At 47.0% G+C, this 16,488-nt stretch overlaps 1 protein-coding gene across 7 annotated transcripts in view; it reads left to right on the forward strand.

The window, feature by feature from the left end:
* Lats2 (large tumor suppressor kinase 2) overlaps nucleotides 1–15,696 on the forward strand; it is a 78,888-nt gene extending 63,192 nt beyond the window's left edge. For 6 of the 7 annotated variants that reach the window (XM_045154853.1, XM_045154854.1, XM_045154859.1 and 3 more), the window contains 6 exons: nucleotides 3,055–3,187; nucleotides 3,997–5,393; nucleotides 8,111–8,693; nucleotides 9,402–9,584; nucleotides 11,674–11,780; nucleotides 15,051–15,696. In XM_045154853.1, coding sequence (XP_045010788.1) covers nucleotides 3,055–3,187; nucleotides 3,997–5,393; nucleotides 8,111–8,693; nucleotides 9,402–9,584; nucleotides 11,674–11,780; nucleotides 15,051–15,557 — 2,910 coding nt within the window. In that variant the 3' untranslated portion in view covers nucleotides 15,558–15,696. The remainder of the gene's footprint in view (nucleotides 1–3,054; nucleotides 3,188–3,996; nucleotides 5,394–8,110; nucleotides 8,694–9,401; nucleotides 9,585–11,673; nucleotides 11,781–15,050) is intronic. The other variant, XM_045154855.1, reaches the window with a different exon arrangement.
* The last annotated feature ends 792 nt before the right edge of the window (nucleotides 15,697–16,488 follow it).

Raw genomic sequence — 16,488 nt, forward strand, 5'->3', positions numbered from 1 at the left:
TTATCTAATGTTTGATGATCACATAGGTAAGCACTTGGTTTGTTGCAGACACTGTGAAATGGGCATATGTAGCTGTGAATGATGTAGAAATGTTGGCCCTGCCAGGTTTCTTCTTGTCCTAAAGGGAGCAGACAGGGATAAAAATCATAGGTCTGTAAGGCCTGTCCAAGAGCAAGGAGATAAGTGCTGTCTCCACGGAGTGCTTCTCTGTCCCATAACTATACTGCTCGCCATTAGACAATCCTCTTCAGCCCCTGCCACCTTCCTGAGGTCTTCTGTATTTCACCTGTTTGGGGCGGGGGTGGGCATGGAGTCTCGTATATGTGCAGCAGGGGTCACAAACCTATGGTAGCTAGAATGGAAGGTCAGGTCTCTCATTCCCTTGCTCTTCCACTCATTTCTTTGTTTGTCTTTTTTTTTTTTTTTCTTAGTTTTTTTCTAGGTAGTGTTTCATTCTAGTCCAGGCTGACCTGGAATTCACTATGTAGTCTCAGGGTGGCCTCAAAGGCCTCACACTCACAGCGATCCTCCTACCTCTGCCTCTCAAGTGCTGGGATTAAAGGTGTGTGCTACCAAGCTTGGCTTGTTTGCCTGTTTTGTTTTTGTTTTTGTTGTTGTTTTTTTGAAGTAGGATCTCACTCTAGCCCAGGCTGACCTGTAATTCACTATGTACTCGCAAGATTGGCCTTGAACTCACAGTGATCCTCGTTCCTCTGCATTTCAAGTGCTGGGATTAAAGATGTGTGCCACCACACCTGGCTTATTTAATTTTAACTTAGTTTAATTTATTTATTTGAGAGCGAGTGAGAGAAAGAGAGAGAGAGAATGGGCCTGCCATGACCTCTAGCCACTGCAAACAAACTCCAGGTGCATCTGGCTTGTGTGGGTACTGGGAAATCAACCTGTGTCCTTTAGGCATTGCCGGCAGACACTTGAACGGTGAGCCATATCTCCAGCCCTGTTTGTTTTACTTATTTGTAAGTGTGTGGGGTGGGGGGTGAGTGGAGGGAATGGTCTGCCAGGGCCTCCAGCCACTGCTAACAAACTCCAGATACATGTACCACCTTGTGCTTCTGGCTTTATGTTGGTACTGCGGAATCCTAACCAGGTTGTTAGGCTTTGCAGACAAGTGCCTTAACTGCTGAGCCATCTTTCCAGCCCCAGTCTTTTGAGTCTCTTCAGTGATTCCAGATCTTGAGGGACACTGACGATTCTCAGGTCCCTGCCCCCTTACGAGACTGGGCCACACACAGCTGTTTTATGTGGGGTCTGGCAATGTGTGAACTCTGGCAGTCCAAGCCCTTGTGCTTGCACAAGAAGTACAAGTTAACCAGGAATTATTTCTGTAGTATCCACTTCATCCCTTCCCTCCTGCTGACAGCCCTCTCCTGTTCCATGCTAGCACCCCTTCTGTGGAAATCTCTCTTGCTGCCTCTTACTGTCAGGTGTTACCCTCCCCATCCCAGAGAGTCAGCTTGACTTCCCAGGTCCTGCCCCTGTTGCCTTTACCTCCCCTGCCCAGTGCGTCAAGATCTGCACCCACTTCACCTTCAGACTGCACATGTTCCTGTTTGTGAGCTCCCTCTGCTTTGCAAATGGGCAGAACTTGGATAGGTTGGGCCTAGCCTGTGGCTTCCTGATACCCTTGGGTACTGTCACCATCATCCCAACTCTCCCACCTTCTCTTACTGGCCTGTCTGCCCTGAATAACTATTCTTCACCTCCCCAAAGTCCATCAGTCCCTGAAGGGCTCTGTGCTTACCCCTCCCCTTGGGTTGAAGGGAGCCATCTTCTAACCCATGACCAGTCTGCCTAACCCTCTCTCACCATGTGTTCATACTATAAGCCGTTTTAAAAATACATATGTAAATATATATTCTATTTATTTGAGAGCGAGAATGGGCACTGCAAGGCCTCTAGCCATTGCCAAAGAATTCCAGAAGTATGCTCCACCTTGTGCATCTGGCTTATGTGGGAACTGGGGAATCAAACCTGGCCTTAGGCATCACAGGCAAGTGCCTTAACTGCTAAGCCAGCCCCTATAAGCTTTTTTTTTTTTTTTTTTGGCATATGTTTGTAACCATATGGGAGACAGGTAGATGGGAGCTTACTGGCCAGCCAGTCTAGCCTAATTGGTACATTTCAGGATTGCAGACCTTTGTGGGAAGTCCCTGAGCAGGGAGGACTCCAGTTACTGGCCATGTTGATCCAGTCATCTTGGATTTAGATCCTCCTACCTGTGAGAACCACTGGCCTGTCGCCTAGGTAGACCACAGATATTCCCAACTCACAGATACTGCTGAATCACAAAGGTGGTTTATTGCTTGTATTTTTTTTTAAATATTTGATTTACTTATTTGAGAGAAAAAGAGACAGAATGGACACACCAGGGCCTCTAACCCCTGCAAACTCCAGACACATGTGCCACCTTGTGCATCTGGCTTACGTGGGTACTGGAGAATCAAACCTGGATGCTTAGGCTTTGCAGGCAAGCACCTCTACCACTAAGCCATCTCTCTAGCCCACTATAAACAGTTTTAAGGGACCTGTCTTCTGTGTGACAGAGCTCCAAGGACTCCTTGATGCCTGTTGTTTCTTCCCACCAGTCCTAAGAGCAGCACCCTAACTTCTGTAGCTAGTGGTGAGCATTGTAAACTGGAGACTGAATCAGCATTACAGTGGCTTTTCAGTAGCCTCCCACTTAGTGCACTAGGCTGATCCCAGATTTAGCCTGTAAGTGAGCTGGAATTAGAGCCAGGTTTCCTGACTGCTACAACTCTTCCTTGATGTAAATTTGTTTGGTTTTGGGTTCATCCTGGATCTGTGGCCTGACCCCAGAAGAATTTGAGTTTCTCTCAGATCTACTATCAAAATTCTCAAGTGTCCTTGACTCAAGCTCTTAATGGTCAGAATGTGGTATAGTATGTGTACATTCCAGCACACCTTGGAGGGCCCCATGCAGTCACAAAGAGGTGAAGTGTTGAGTGGGGACAGAAGTCACTGGTGGCTTTGTTTGATAATGACATGCTCTTCTGTGTCCTGCTTCCTTTCCAGGAGATGGCTGGCAGAGCCCTCAAGCAGACCGGCAGCAGGAGCATTGAAGCTGCCCTGGAGTACATTAGTAAGATGGGCTACCTGGATCCCAGGAAGGAGCAGATCGTGCGGGTCATCAAGCAGACTTCCCCTGGTGAGGCTGGCCTTGTGGTGGGCAAGGATTTGTGAGGTGTAGAGCAAAGCGTTCCATGTAAGGAAATGAGAGGAGCCTTTGTCCCTCCTTCACAGGATCTACTTTTTTCTTAATATTTTATTTTATTTATTTATTTGACAGAGAAAGTAGCGGGGCGGGGGGAGAATTGGCATTCCAGGACCTCCAGCTATTGCAAATGAACTCCAGACACGTATGCCCCCTTGTGCATCTGGCTAATGTGGGTCCTGGGGAAATGAATCAGGGTCTTTTGCTTTGCAGGCAAACGCCTTAACTGCTAAGCCAGCTCTTCACAGGATCTACTTTTAGTGAGAGATTTTCAAACTGGAAAAGTCAGGAATGAGAGCAGTAGCATCCTTCCAGATATCTTGTAGCAGGAACCCTCATGGTTTTTATTATTGTTGGTATAATATGTTGGAAACTTAAAGGAAAGCAGATATTTAGAATAATTCTGCTCTTTGTTAGAAAAACAGACTGGGAATCATAACAGTAAACTGGTTTGGTATGTTATAAAGAAAACAAATCTGGCTATCTAGGCAATATCCTATTCAGCCTGGGACTGTTCCTGGGTATTGTCTGCTCTGAGACACTGTCCTCCCTTTGGCCTGCAGTCCCATCATCCATTCCCTCCTCCCTTGATGCCATGCTAGGAGAGATGGGTTCGTGCTAGGGCAGGATGCATTCTATCAGAAGATCTTGTGCATCTATTCAGAGCCTAGAACATGGCTAGAGGTGTGGAACTCACTGAGCCCAGGCTCTCTGATGCTGACTTCCCATTCTTTCTGCTGCAGGAAAGGGTCTGGCACCCACCCCAGTAACTCGGCGGCCCAGTTTCGAGGGCACAAGTGATGTGTTCCCATCTTATCATCACATAGGTGGCACAGCCTATGATGGCCCAGGGTTTGGCGTGGACAGCCCTCCAGCACTGGATGAAGTGCCTCGGCAATATGTGGACTTCCTCTTCCCTGGGGCTGGCGTACACAGCACACCATGCCACCAACACCCTCCCAAGGGCTATGGCGCAGCTGTGGAGGTAGCGGGCACGCATTTTCCAGGTGGACACTATGGCCGTGCACACCTGCTGGTGGCTACTGAGCCACCAGGCTATGGAGTGCAGCGCAGCTCCTCCTTCCAAAGCAAGACTCAGCCTGAGGCAGCGGGTGGGTATGCAGGCCTGGCTTCCAAGGCCCAGGGAGGCCCACCCAGCACCAGCCTTGTCTTCCAGGCTCCCACTGGGGGTGTGTACCCAACACACACACACCACAAGCCAGCTGGGCCGGGGGCCCACCAACTGCACATGATGGGTGCCTGTGGCCCAGCATACACAGGGGATAGCCCTCCACAGGGCCTGATTACCCCCTCCAGAAACAGCCTCAATATGGACCTGTATGACCTGGGCAGCACCGCAGTGCCATGGCCAGCAGCCCCATTGGCTCGCCGTGACTCCCTGCAAAAGCCTGGGCTGGAGGCACCACGTCAGCATGTTGCCTTCCGGTCTACCGGCCCAGGGCCCAGTAGGACCAACTCCTTCAGCAGCCCACAGCCACGCTCCAGTGCACCAGGCCAGCCAGAGCCCTCGCTCCCTGCTCCCAACACTGTTACCACAGTGACAGCCACACACATCCTGCACCCAGTGAAGAGTGTTCGTGTGCTGAGGCCTGAGCCACAGACTGCAGTGGGGCCCTCACACCCCGCCTGGGTACCTGCACCTGCTACAGTGGCCGAGAGCCTGGAGGTAAAGGACGAACATGCCCTCAGCCTGAGTGGCACCACTGCACACCCACTGGACATGGAGTATGGCAACCCAGAACGCAGGTGCCCACCACCACCCTACCCAAAGCACCTGCTGCTGCCTAGCAAAGCAGAGCAGTATGACCGGGACCTGGACAGCCTGTGCACTGGCATGGAGCAGAGCCTGCATGGGGGTATGGCAGCTGAGCCTGACAGGAGTGACAAGAGCCACAAGAATGCCAAGGGGGACAAAGGCAGCAAGGACAAAAAACAGATTCAGACTTCTCCAGTGCCTGTCCGGAAAAGTAGCAGGGATGAAGAGAAGAGAGAGTCACGCATCAAGAGCTATTCCCCATATGCCTTTAAGTTCTTCATGGAGCAGCACGTGGAAAATGTCATCAAAACCTACCAGCAGAAGGTCAACCGGAGGCTGCAGCTGGAGCAGGAAATGGCCAGAGTAATTTTACACTTGACTCCCTAATCCTTTGCCTTGTTCTGATTCTGCTTTGTGTTCCTTTATCATTACAAGCACACCTCACAGGCCAGCTTCTTCAGGAAGCTGCATATATGAGCCTGTTCTTCCTCTAAGCTCAGGAGAATCTGTGGATAAATTGGCACAGTGATTTGTATGATGTGCTTGTGTATGTGTGTGTGTTGCATGTGTGTGTGCAAATACTTGTACATGGATGTGCACATGTGGAGGCCAGAGGACATTCACTGTCCTCGTCTATCTTCTGCCTTATCTCCATGAACAGGCTCTCATGGAACCTGGGGCTTGTGCTTTTTATTATGTTGAACCCTCCCCTCCCTGTCTCTGCTCCCCTCAGCACTGGGGCTCCAGGCATATGCAACTACACTCAGCCTTACATGGGTGCTGGGGATTGAACTCAGACCCACATGCTTGCACAGCACTAAGCCATTCCCCCTCCCCTGATATATCCTTATTCTTCAAGAAAATCCATCAAGGATTACTTAGTAATAACATTTTTTTAAAGAATAGGGAAAAAATGTTTTATAAATAGGAAGTTACAGAGAAAAAATGTAATAGTGATCCATTGATCTGAGTTAGTCAATAATGTTTGTAGGTTTTGTTTTTGTTTGTTTTGAAATGGGGTTTTACTTTGTAGCTCAGGCTGGCCTGGGACCCCCAATTTTCCTAACTCAGTCTAAGGCATTGGGATGAAAGACATGTATCACCGTGACTGGCTCAGTAAATAATGTTTTTTGGTTTTATGAGGTAGGGTCTCACGCTAGCCCAAGGCTGACCTGGAATTTACTATGTAGTCTCAGGGTGGTCTCAAACTCATGACAATCCTACCTCTGCCTCCCAAGTGCTGGGATTAAAGGCATGCGCCACCACGCCAAGCTAATATATATATGTTTTTATTTGAGAAAGGGGGAGAGAAAGAGCTAGGTAGAAAATGGGTGCACCAGGGCCTCTAGTCCTTTCAAATGAACTCCAAACACATGCACCACCTTGTTCATCTGGCTTGTATGGTTACTGGGGAATTGACCCTGCATCTTTAGGCTTAGCAGGTAAGTGCCTTAATCACTAAGCCATTCCTTCAGCCCAGTAAATAGTGTTTTAAATATTATAATTGACACTGTAAAGTACTAAAGGTATTTATTAATGAAATTATCTAAATTTAAATATAACAGTAGGGGCTGGAGAGATGGCTTACTGGTTAAGGTGTTTGCCTGCAAAGCCAAAGGACCCAGGTTCAATTCCCCAGGCCCACATAAGCGTGATGCACAAAGAGGCACATGTTTCTGGAGTTCGTTTGCAGTGGCTGGAGGCCCTGGCACGCCCATTCTCTCTCTCTCTTCCTCTCTCTGCCTCTTTCTCTCTCTCTCTGAAATAAATAAATAAATGCTAAGGTTTTAAAAAGTTTTAGATGTAACAGTAAATTAAAATTTACATAAAACCAAGCATTTAAAGCTCTAAAAAGTTGTATTCTTGGGCTGGAGAGATGGCTTAGCAGTTAAGCGCTTGCCTGTGAAGCCCAAGGATCCCGGTTCGAGGCTCGATTCCCCAGGAACCACGTTAGCCAGATGCACAAGGGGCGCACACGTCTGGAGTCTGGAGTTCGTTTACAGTGGCTAGAAGCCCTGGCGTGCCCATTCCCCCCGCCGCCATCTCTCTCAAATAAATAAAAATGAACGATTTTTTTAAAATTTTTTATTTATTTATTTGAGAGCGACAGACACAGAGAGAAAGACAGATAGAGGGAGAGAGAGAGAATGGGCGCGCCAGGGCTTCCAGCCTCTGCAAACGAACTCCAGACGCGTGTGCCCCCTTGTGCATCTGGCTAACGTGGGACCTGGGGAACTGAGCCTCGAACCGGGGTCCTTAAGCTTCACAGGCAAGCGCTTAACCGCTAAGCCATCTCTCCAGCCCAAAAATGAACAATTTTTTAAAAGTTGTATTCTCACTTTCTGTTCTGGAATATTCATTGCTTTGTTTTGTTTTCTCTCTGAACTACTACTAGGTTACTATTGAGTTCCAGGACTCTTTTCTACAGTTTTACTAGTCATGGCTTTGTGTAGTATTTAGAGCCTAAAGTAAGAATTTTCTTTGGAATGTAGATTTGCATCTGTATATGGATATAAAGAACAAAACTGAGCCGGGTGTGGTGGTGCATGCCTTTTATCCCAGCACTCGGGAGGCAGAGGCCATGAGTTTGAGGCCACCCTGAGACTACATAGTTAATTCCAGGTCAGCCTGGACCAGAATGAGACCCTACCTCAAAAAAAAAAAAAAAAATACAAAGCTGGGCTGGAGAAATGACTTTGTGGTTAAGGTGCTTGCCTGCAAAGCCAAAGAATCCAGGTTCGGTTCCCCAGGATCCACATAAACCAGATGCACTAGGGGATGCACACATCTGGAATTCATTTGCAGTGCTGGCAGCCCTAGTGTGCCCATTCTCTCTCTCTCCCAAATAAATAAAGAAAAATTAAAAAAAAATTTTAATGCCAGGCATTGTGGCACACGCCTTTGTTAGGAGGCAGAGGGAGGAGGATCGTCATAAATTTGAGGCTGCCCTGAGACTACATAGTGGATTTCAGGTCATCCTGGGCTAGAGTGAGACCCTACCTCGAAAAACCAAAGTTCCATGCACCTGCTGTCATGGTGTCCCTCTGAGGTGACTTCTTCCTGATTTCTCTCACATGCAGGCTGGACTCTGCGAGGCTGAGCAGGAACAGATGAGGAAAATCCTCTACCAAAAGGAGTCTAACTATAACAGGCTGAAGAGGGCCAAGATGGATAAATCCATGTTTGTGAAAATCAAAACCCTGGGCATTGGTGCCTTTGGAGAAGTGTGTCTTGCCTGTAAGGTGGACACTCATGCCCTTTACGCCATGAAGACACTGAGGAAGAAAGACGTCCTGAACCGGAACCAGGTGGCCCATGTCAAGGCTGAGCGGGACATCCTGGCTGAAGCAGACAATGAGTGGGTGGTCAAACTTTACTACTCCTTCCAGGACAAAGACAGCCTGTACTTTGTCATGGACTACATCCCCGGTGGGGACATGATGAGCCTGCTCATCCGGATGGAGGTCTTCCCAGAGCACCTGGCCCGCTTCTACATTGCCGAATTGACTCTGGCTATCGAGAGTGTCCACAAGATGGGCTTTATCCACCGGGACATCAAGCCTGACAACATCTTGATAGATTTGGATGGTCACATCAAGCTGACAGATTTTGGCCTCTGCACCGGATTCAGGTGGACTCACAATTCCAAGTACTATCAGAAAGGTATTGTTTCAGGCATACTGTATGCACCTCCCTCACAGAGGTCAACCACACAGGACAGGTGCTGTCCTCCCAGTGGTTCCTAATCATTTAAAAATGACCCGCCACTCTCTTAATAGTCTGCTGTGGCATACTTCCTAAAGGAGTTGCATAATATAGGTGAGATAGTGTTTTCTAAAAGCATTTATTTATTTATGTATATATTTGAGAGCAAGAAAGAGGCAGAGAGAGAGGGGCAGAATGGGCATGCCAGGGCCTCCAGCCACTGCAGATGAATTCCAGGCACATGTGCCACCTTGTGCATCTGGCTTACTTGGGTACTGGGTAATGGAACCTGGGTCCTTTGGCTTTGCAGGTAAGCACCTTAATCACCAAGCCATCTGTCCAGCCCTGGAAAGATTTTTTTTTACTGTATTTTTAGACCACTAGGCTGTCATGGAACCTTTATAAAGAACCATCACTGCCCTATTAAAAGAAACCTTGAAAAACAAGTGTCAAGGTTGGGTGTTTAGCTCAGTGGAAGAGCTATTGCTGGTATGCAGAAGGCCCTGGGTTCATCAGGTGGGAGGGATTTCATCCTGACTTGTCAGCTGACTTAAATTGTTTCTCTGGTTCAAGCTATTGATTTGTCACATTCTTGAGGATGAAAATTCGCGTTTTTCCTGCTTTCTTTTCTCCCCCTTTTCACTCGTCCCCCTTTCTTGGGCAAAGGAAACCACGTCAGACAGGACAGCATGGAGCCTGGCGACCTGTGGGATGATGCTTCTAACTGTCGCTGTGGAGACAGACTGAAGACTCTGGAGCAGAGAGCACAGAAGCAGCACCAGCGGTGCCTGGCACACTCCCTGGTTGGGACTCCAAATTACATTGCACCAGAGGTGCTTCTCCGCAAAGGTATGCTACTTGCCATCGACTGTGGCTCAGCCTGGGGAGCCAAGTGTTGTCTAAGACTCCTAAGCAGTAGGTTTCCAGCACTCAAGTATTCCTAGCATTTTTTGTGCCCAGTGAAACCTAGAGCTCAATGATTTCCTTGGTAACAGGGTTCCAGTGTCTTCTCTACTGGAAGGGTCTTTGCTTTTACCATTGTTAGGCCAGTGTTCTGTTGCCTTCTTCTGGCTGGGAAGTGTGGGGTGTGGGCTTTCCACCTAGGACCCAAGGGAACAGTCTTTGAATTGACTTTCACTGGATCAGATGATGGAAACTACTCCAGGGGCCACAGGGGCAGTGTTTAGTCTACCTACCTCATCATTTCCAGACTTCAGCTAACCTCTGAGCTCCCAGCTGAATTAGCCTGAATACAATAAACAAATATTATTTTCCTCTAATTCTCCCTGCTGGCCCCGAAGCTCCTTGTAGATAATAAGATTGCAGACCATGGAGTGCATAAAATCACCAGCTCTCAGTAAAGTTGTGTCCTGATGAATGGTCTGTTCTGTCAGACACAGTGTCTGTTTGGAGCAGGAGGAGTGTGCAGCAATCCTTTGTGGCCCGTAGCACCAGTGAGCTGTCAGCTTGACTTGAGTAGCAAATCCAGACTCGGACAGCCTCTCCTACGATGCATTGTCTGAAGACTTTAGAGCCAGCCAGACCCAGTGCCGGTCAGGGCTTTCTCTGTGAGCATGGTGGTCTGAGGCCGGTTACTGAGCCACTCAGCCCATGTGTGTAGTAGTGGTTCTCAGACTGCCAGCACTAGCCCTCATGCCCAGGAGAGGGCTCACACCCTGCCCAAAGCATTCCAGGCAAGCCATAGGCTAGGCCATTCTGTAGCCTTTAGTGCCAGGAGAGACTGATGAAGCACGGGCCTGGGGCTCTGCCAGACAGGTCCCATTCTATTTTTCCATAACAAGGATTAGGTGACATCAGGACTAACGTGGCTTGACAGACAGGCTGCTTTGAAGGAAAAGTGGAAGGAAATAAAAAATAAATGAGCCTGTTCTTTGCAGCCAGCCTAACCAGCCCAGGTGGGGACTCTGTGAGGACACTTGGCGCCACGAGGTCCTCACCCAAAGCGAGCCAACCCAAGCCTGTGTTAAAGTGAATTTCCATTTGTCCTCTTAACATCATCCTGAACTGACCCATCAGCCTCTACAGCAGCCTCTCTGTGCCCACCCATTCTCAGGCCATGGCACTTGATGGATTGGGTTTCTATTTAAGTTCGTGTGTGTGCATCTCTGTGATCTGTTCTGGTTGGTTGCTTGTATTATTGATAACAGCAACCTTTTAAAATTACAAAGTCTTGTCTTACTATAAAAGTATCCTGTGTTTAAGCCTGGCGTGGCGGTACACACCTTTAATCCCCGTACTGGGAGGCAGACGTAGGAGGATTGCTGTCACTTTGAGGCCACTCTGAGACTACATAGAGAATTCCAGGTCCTGGGCTACAGTGAAACCCTATCTCAAAAAACAAAAACAGGGGGAAGGGAGGGTATTACCATGGTGTACTTTTTATAATCATGGAAATTGTTAATAAAAATTTAGAAGAAAAAAACAAACAGAAAAAAAGTATCCCATGTTTATCACAAACCATCAATTGAAACTAAGAAAATAAAAGCGGCAGTGGGCTGGGGATATAGATCAGTTGGTAGGGTGCTTACTTAGCATGCACAAGCCCCTGGATTCAACCCTCAACATGTCATAAGCTAGTTGCATGCCTGTAATCTTAGTACTTAGGAAGTAGAGGCAGGAAGATCAGAAGTTTAAGGTCACCCTTGAATTCATAGAGAGTTCACTAGATGAGAACCTGTCTCAAAGAGACAAGAAAAAGTGGCTATGCCTTTCCCAGCCCTACCATGACAACTATTAACACCTTTGCAGAAGTCCCTTGTAGCCCCACCAGTCTGGTCCCCCAAATGAAAACATGCATTTTGCAGGTCGCTCACTAGCACAGTGCTACTTCAGTATGCTTTCCCATTCGCAGTGGAGATGCTCAAGACCTGAGGGGAATCTGTTCTTGTACTGGGGCTCAGTAGACACTGTCTTCCAGGGTACACTCAGCTCTGTGACTGGTGGAGTGTCGGCGTGATTCTCTTTGAGATGCTGGTTGGACAGCCACCCTTCTTGGCACCCACTCCTACAGAAACTCAGCTGAAGGTAAGCAAGAAGATGCATGTGGCTGAGTGCTGCACAGCGCCGTGCTTTTCTGATCTTCCAGAATCCTTAGTTAGTATTCAGCCTCTTATTTTCAAGGATTTCTTTTTGGTCCATTTTTATTTATTTTTTTAAATTTAAAAAAATTTTTTTTTTTTTTTTGAGGTAGGGTCTCACTCTAGCCCAGGCTGACCTGGAATTTACTATAGAGTTTCAGGGTGGCCTTGAACTCATGGCAATCCTCTTACCTCTGCCTCCCGAGTGCTGGGATTAAAGGCGTGCGCCACCATGCCCAGCTCTCATTTTTATTTATTTATTTGAGAGTGACAGACAGAGAAAGAGGAGGCAGATAGAGAGAGAGAACGGGCATGCCAGCGCCTCCAGCCACTGCAAACGAACTCCAGATGCATGCACCCTCTTGTGCATCTGGGTAACGTGGGTTCTGGGGAATCGAGCCTCGAACTGGGGTCATTAGGCTTCACAGGCAAGCTTAACCACTAAGCCATCTCTCCAGCCCCAGCCTCTTATTTTTAGTAGGATAGGAATGGCAGCTATTCATTGTGGGGATCTTCTTTTTTTTTCTTCTCTCACTCTTATCTCCCACTCTATCCCAGAATGACCTAGAACTTACTGTATGTAGTTGGTCTTCAACTCATAGCAGTCTTTCTGCTTCAGCTTCCCAAATGCTAGAATTATAGGTATGAGTTACCATACCTGGATTAATGGAATTTTTTTTAATGTTACATTTTATTACTTGTGTGTGTGTGTGTGTGTGTGTGTGTGTGTGTGTGTGTGTGTGTATAAGTAGCCACAAAGTTATGAGTTTTTATGCTTTTCTTGTTTGTTTTTTAGGTATTGTTTTTAATTGTTTGAATGGGCAGATAGAATGGGCCCACCAGGACATCTAGCCACTGCAAACTAACTCCAGGATTTGTCCCCCATACCTGCCATTTTTTGTTGTTGTTGTGTTTTTCTTTTGGTTTTTCAAGGTAGGGTCTCACCTGAAATTTGCTATGTAGTCTCAGGGTGGCCTCGAACTCATAGCAATCCAACTACCTCTGCCTCCCAAGTGGTGGGATTAGAGGCGTGCACCGCCATGCCCGGCTCTGCCTATTTTCATGACAGTCTCAGTATAGCTCAGGCTGGCCTCAAACTCGCTATCCTTCTGCCTCTGCCTCTCAGTTGTTGGAATTTCAGGCATGGTCTACAACCCCCAGCCTCTCCACCCTGTTTTGAAAAGTGGCTATCTTCATGGATGTGAGGTGATATGTCATTGTGATTTTTCCTTTGTATTTCTCTAACAATTAATAATATTAAGCATATTTTCATGTGCTTATTTGCTGTTTGAGGCTTTTGGTCTGTGTGTATGTTTGTGTACCTACACATGTGGGGATACATGTTGAAGTCAGAGGACAACCTCAGGTCTCATTCCTCAGGTGATGTCCACCTTTTGTGATAAGGTCTCTCAATGGTCTGGAACTAACCTAGTTGGCTGGACTGACCAGTCAACAAACCATGGACATTTTCCTGTGTTTCCATCTCCCCAGCTATGGGACTACAAATGCACACCATCCCACCTGTTTGTTTGGTTGTTGTTTTTGGTTTTTTTTGCAAGGAGAGAGAATGGACATGGCAGGGCCTCTAGCCCCTGCAAATAAACTCTAGACACACATGCCATTTTGTGCGCCTGGCTTTATGTGGGTACTAACAAATTGAACCCAGGTTGTTAGGCTTTGCAGGCAAGTGCCTTAACTGCTGAGCCATCTCTCCAGCTCCATACCTGAATTTTTTTATTCAAGTTCTGGATATTAATCTCAGGTCCTCATACTTTCAAAGCAAGCACTTTACACCAGCTTTCTCTCCAGTCCACCCTTTAAAAAAAGTCAGATTAAGCCGAGCATGGTGGCGCACGTCTTTAATCCCAGCAGATTATACTATTTTTGTTTTTGTTTTTCAAGGTAGGGTCTCACTTTGGCCCAGGCTGACCTGGAATTAACTATGTAGTCTCAGGGTGGCCTTGCACTCATGGCAATACTGTTAACTCTGCCTCCCGGAGATTATTGTTTTTTATTTTTTATTATTTTTTAAAATTACTTTAAAAATGTATTTTATTTATTTGAGAGCAACAGACAGAGAGAAGGTGTCAGAGAGAAAGAGAAAGAGAATGGGCGTGCCAGGGCTTCTAGCCACTGCAAATGAACTCCAGATGTGTGTGCCCCCTTGTGCATCTGGCTAACGTGGATCCTGGGGAATCAAGCCTGGAACCCGGGTCCTTAGGCTTCACAGGCAAGCGCTTAACCGCTAAGCCATCTCTCCAGCCCATGATTATTTTTTAAAATACTGTATTTATTTATTTATTTGAGAGAGAGAGAGTGGGCATGCCAGGGCCTCCAGCCACTGCATATGAACTCCAAGTATATGTGCCACCTTGAGCATACAGCTTTTTGTGTGGATACTAGGCAAATGAACCTGGGCCCTTTGCCTTTGCTGACAAGCACCTTAACTGCAAAGCCATCTGTCCAGCCAGATAATTTATTATTGAATTGGGTTCTTTCTATATATTAGTTGAAAAGTTTCCTTAGAGAAGATAATTTTTGAAAATCCATTGTCATAAAAATGTTATCTTATATTTTCTTCTGTAAGTTTTATAGTTTTAACTGTACTAAAACACTTATATTTAAAACAAGCCTCCCACACAGTACCTAGTTACTTTGATGCCTTAGTCCCATCCAGTCAACCCAGCCATCACTCAGTTATGCTAGTCTGGTCAGTCTGGTTCTAAGTATAATCAATGCTGATGTCCTTTGGGGTTTGCCTTCACAGTACACAGAGCTCCATAATAAGTGGAGGAATGTACATCCAGATGGCTGGTTTGTGTAGTTGGGCATCAGAAACATGAGCCCAATGCTAAAGCTCAGTCACCTCCATTTTCCTGTAAAGTTTCATTTTATTTTATTGTAATGGTAGTAGTAGGGTAGTCATCATCATCATCATCATCCTAGGGATCAAGCATCAGCCCCAATACTGAACATGCTCTGTGAAGGTTCAACAGAAATCTGTTGCAGCAGCTAAAGAAATGATGCACAGATCTGTCTCTTCACTTTTGTGGGAAACGCAAAAGCTTTTAGCCAAGCAGTATTTCTCATAGACGTCAGTATCCTTTTGTCTGTATGTGGCTGTGAGCTGCTTACTAAGACAACTGCTCAAATCCCAGCAACTGCTTCAGCAGGGCCACAGGTGAGGAAGTCACCTTGGGTTCTGTTCTGCTCGCAGGTAATCAACTGGGAGAACACGCTGCACATCCCGGCGCAGGTCCAGCTGAGCGCCGAGGCCCGGGACCTCATCGCCAGGCTGTGCTGCGCGGCCGAATGCCGCCTGGGCAGGGATGGGGCCGACGAGCTCAAGGCGCACCCGTTCTTCAGCTCCATCGACTTCTCCCGCGACATCCGGAGGCAGCCCGCCCCCTACGTCCCCACTATCAGCCACCCTATGGACACCTCAAATTTTGACCCCGTGGATGAAGAAAGCCCTTGGCATGAAGGCAGCGAGGGGAGCACCAAGGCTTGGGACACACTTGCCTCCCCCAGCAGCAAGCATCCAGAGCACGCCTTCTACGAGTTCACCTTCCGCAGGTTCTTCGACGACAATGGCTACCCCTTCCGGTGCCCGAAGCCTCCAGGCACCGACGCCCCGCGGCCTGAGAGCTCGGCCTGCGACAAGCCGAAGCCGGAGCCTGAGCCCGGGGATGCAGGCGAAGGCTGCCGCCCGGTGTATGTATAGCGGGTGCCGGGGCAGCTGGCTGCTTCAGAACTTGGGCCACACATGGGTGGCTTCCGCTGCCCGTAGTCCACTAATTACTTCTTGTGAAATTCTCCTCTCCGCAAAAAAAAAAAAAAAAGAAAGAAACTTTTTTATTAAAGGAAGGAACTCCTGTCTACCAATTCTTCATTTCTAAATTCTGCTTGATGGGCAGCAGGGAGGGTTACCATATGCCTTGCGATTCCCTTTGTGGACCTTCACTGCATTAAAACAATATTTTTAAAAATTTAGTACAGTTTAGAAAGAGCACTTATTTTATTGATACCCATTTTTTCTTACTAAATTATAAGGATTAATTTTGACAGATCATGCTGCTGTTACTTCCTACATTTGTATTTTATCCACTAGCACTTGTTCACATTTAGAAAAGACATAGGAACTGAAGAACATGTGATAAGAAATCTCTGTGCAATAAAGTTAAAGACAATGCTCTAGAGGCTCGATGTCACGGAGACCCTTTATCCACACAACGGCTTTTGTTTTGTATTATTACCCACATTTCAAAATTGTGATATGTTAAAAAGCTGCTTTTTGTGGTGGGTTGTATTTTTGTTTTTGCATATATTGTAGTATACTAGAAAGAGTGAGCAGAGATGATGTGGGTGTGACTGCAGAGTCTGGCGTGTGGAGAGTACTGCATGAGCAGTTTTCCTATTGTAGAAGTGCGTATCTTGCCGTTCACAGCCGGTCCTGTGAACACGTTTTTACTGATTGTTTTTAAATGAGGTATTCTAGACAGTGTGCTGATAGTGTATCGAGTGGGTGACTTCCGTGTTAATGATTGTATCCCTTATTGTTAAAGAAATGCAGGTGTGTATAACTGAGACATGATTTTTTTTTTATGTGTATGTCTTGGGTATGATTGGATTTTTTGGGAGCTAAATGTAAACAG

The sequence above is a fragment of the Jaculus jaculus genome, chromosome 7 (genome assembly GCF_020740685.1).
Source record: "Jaculus jaculus isolate mJacJac1 chromosome 7, mJacJac1.mat.Y.cur, whole genome shotgun sequence".
In the NCBI taxonomy this organism is placed as follows: Eukaryota; Metazoa; Chordata; class Mammalia; order Rodentia; family Dipodidae; genus Jaculus; species Jaculus jaculus.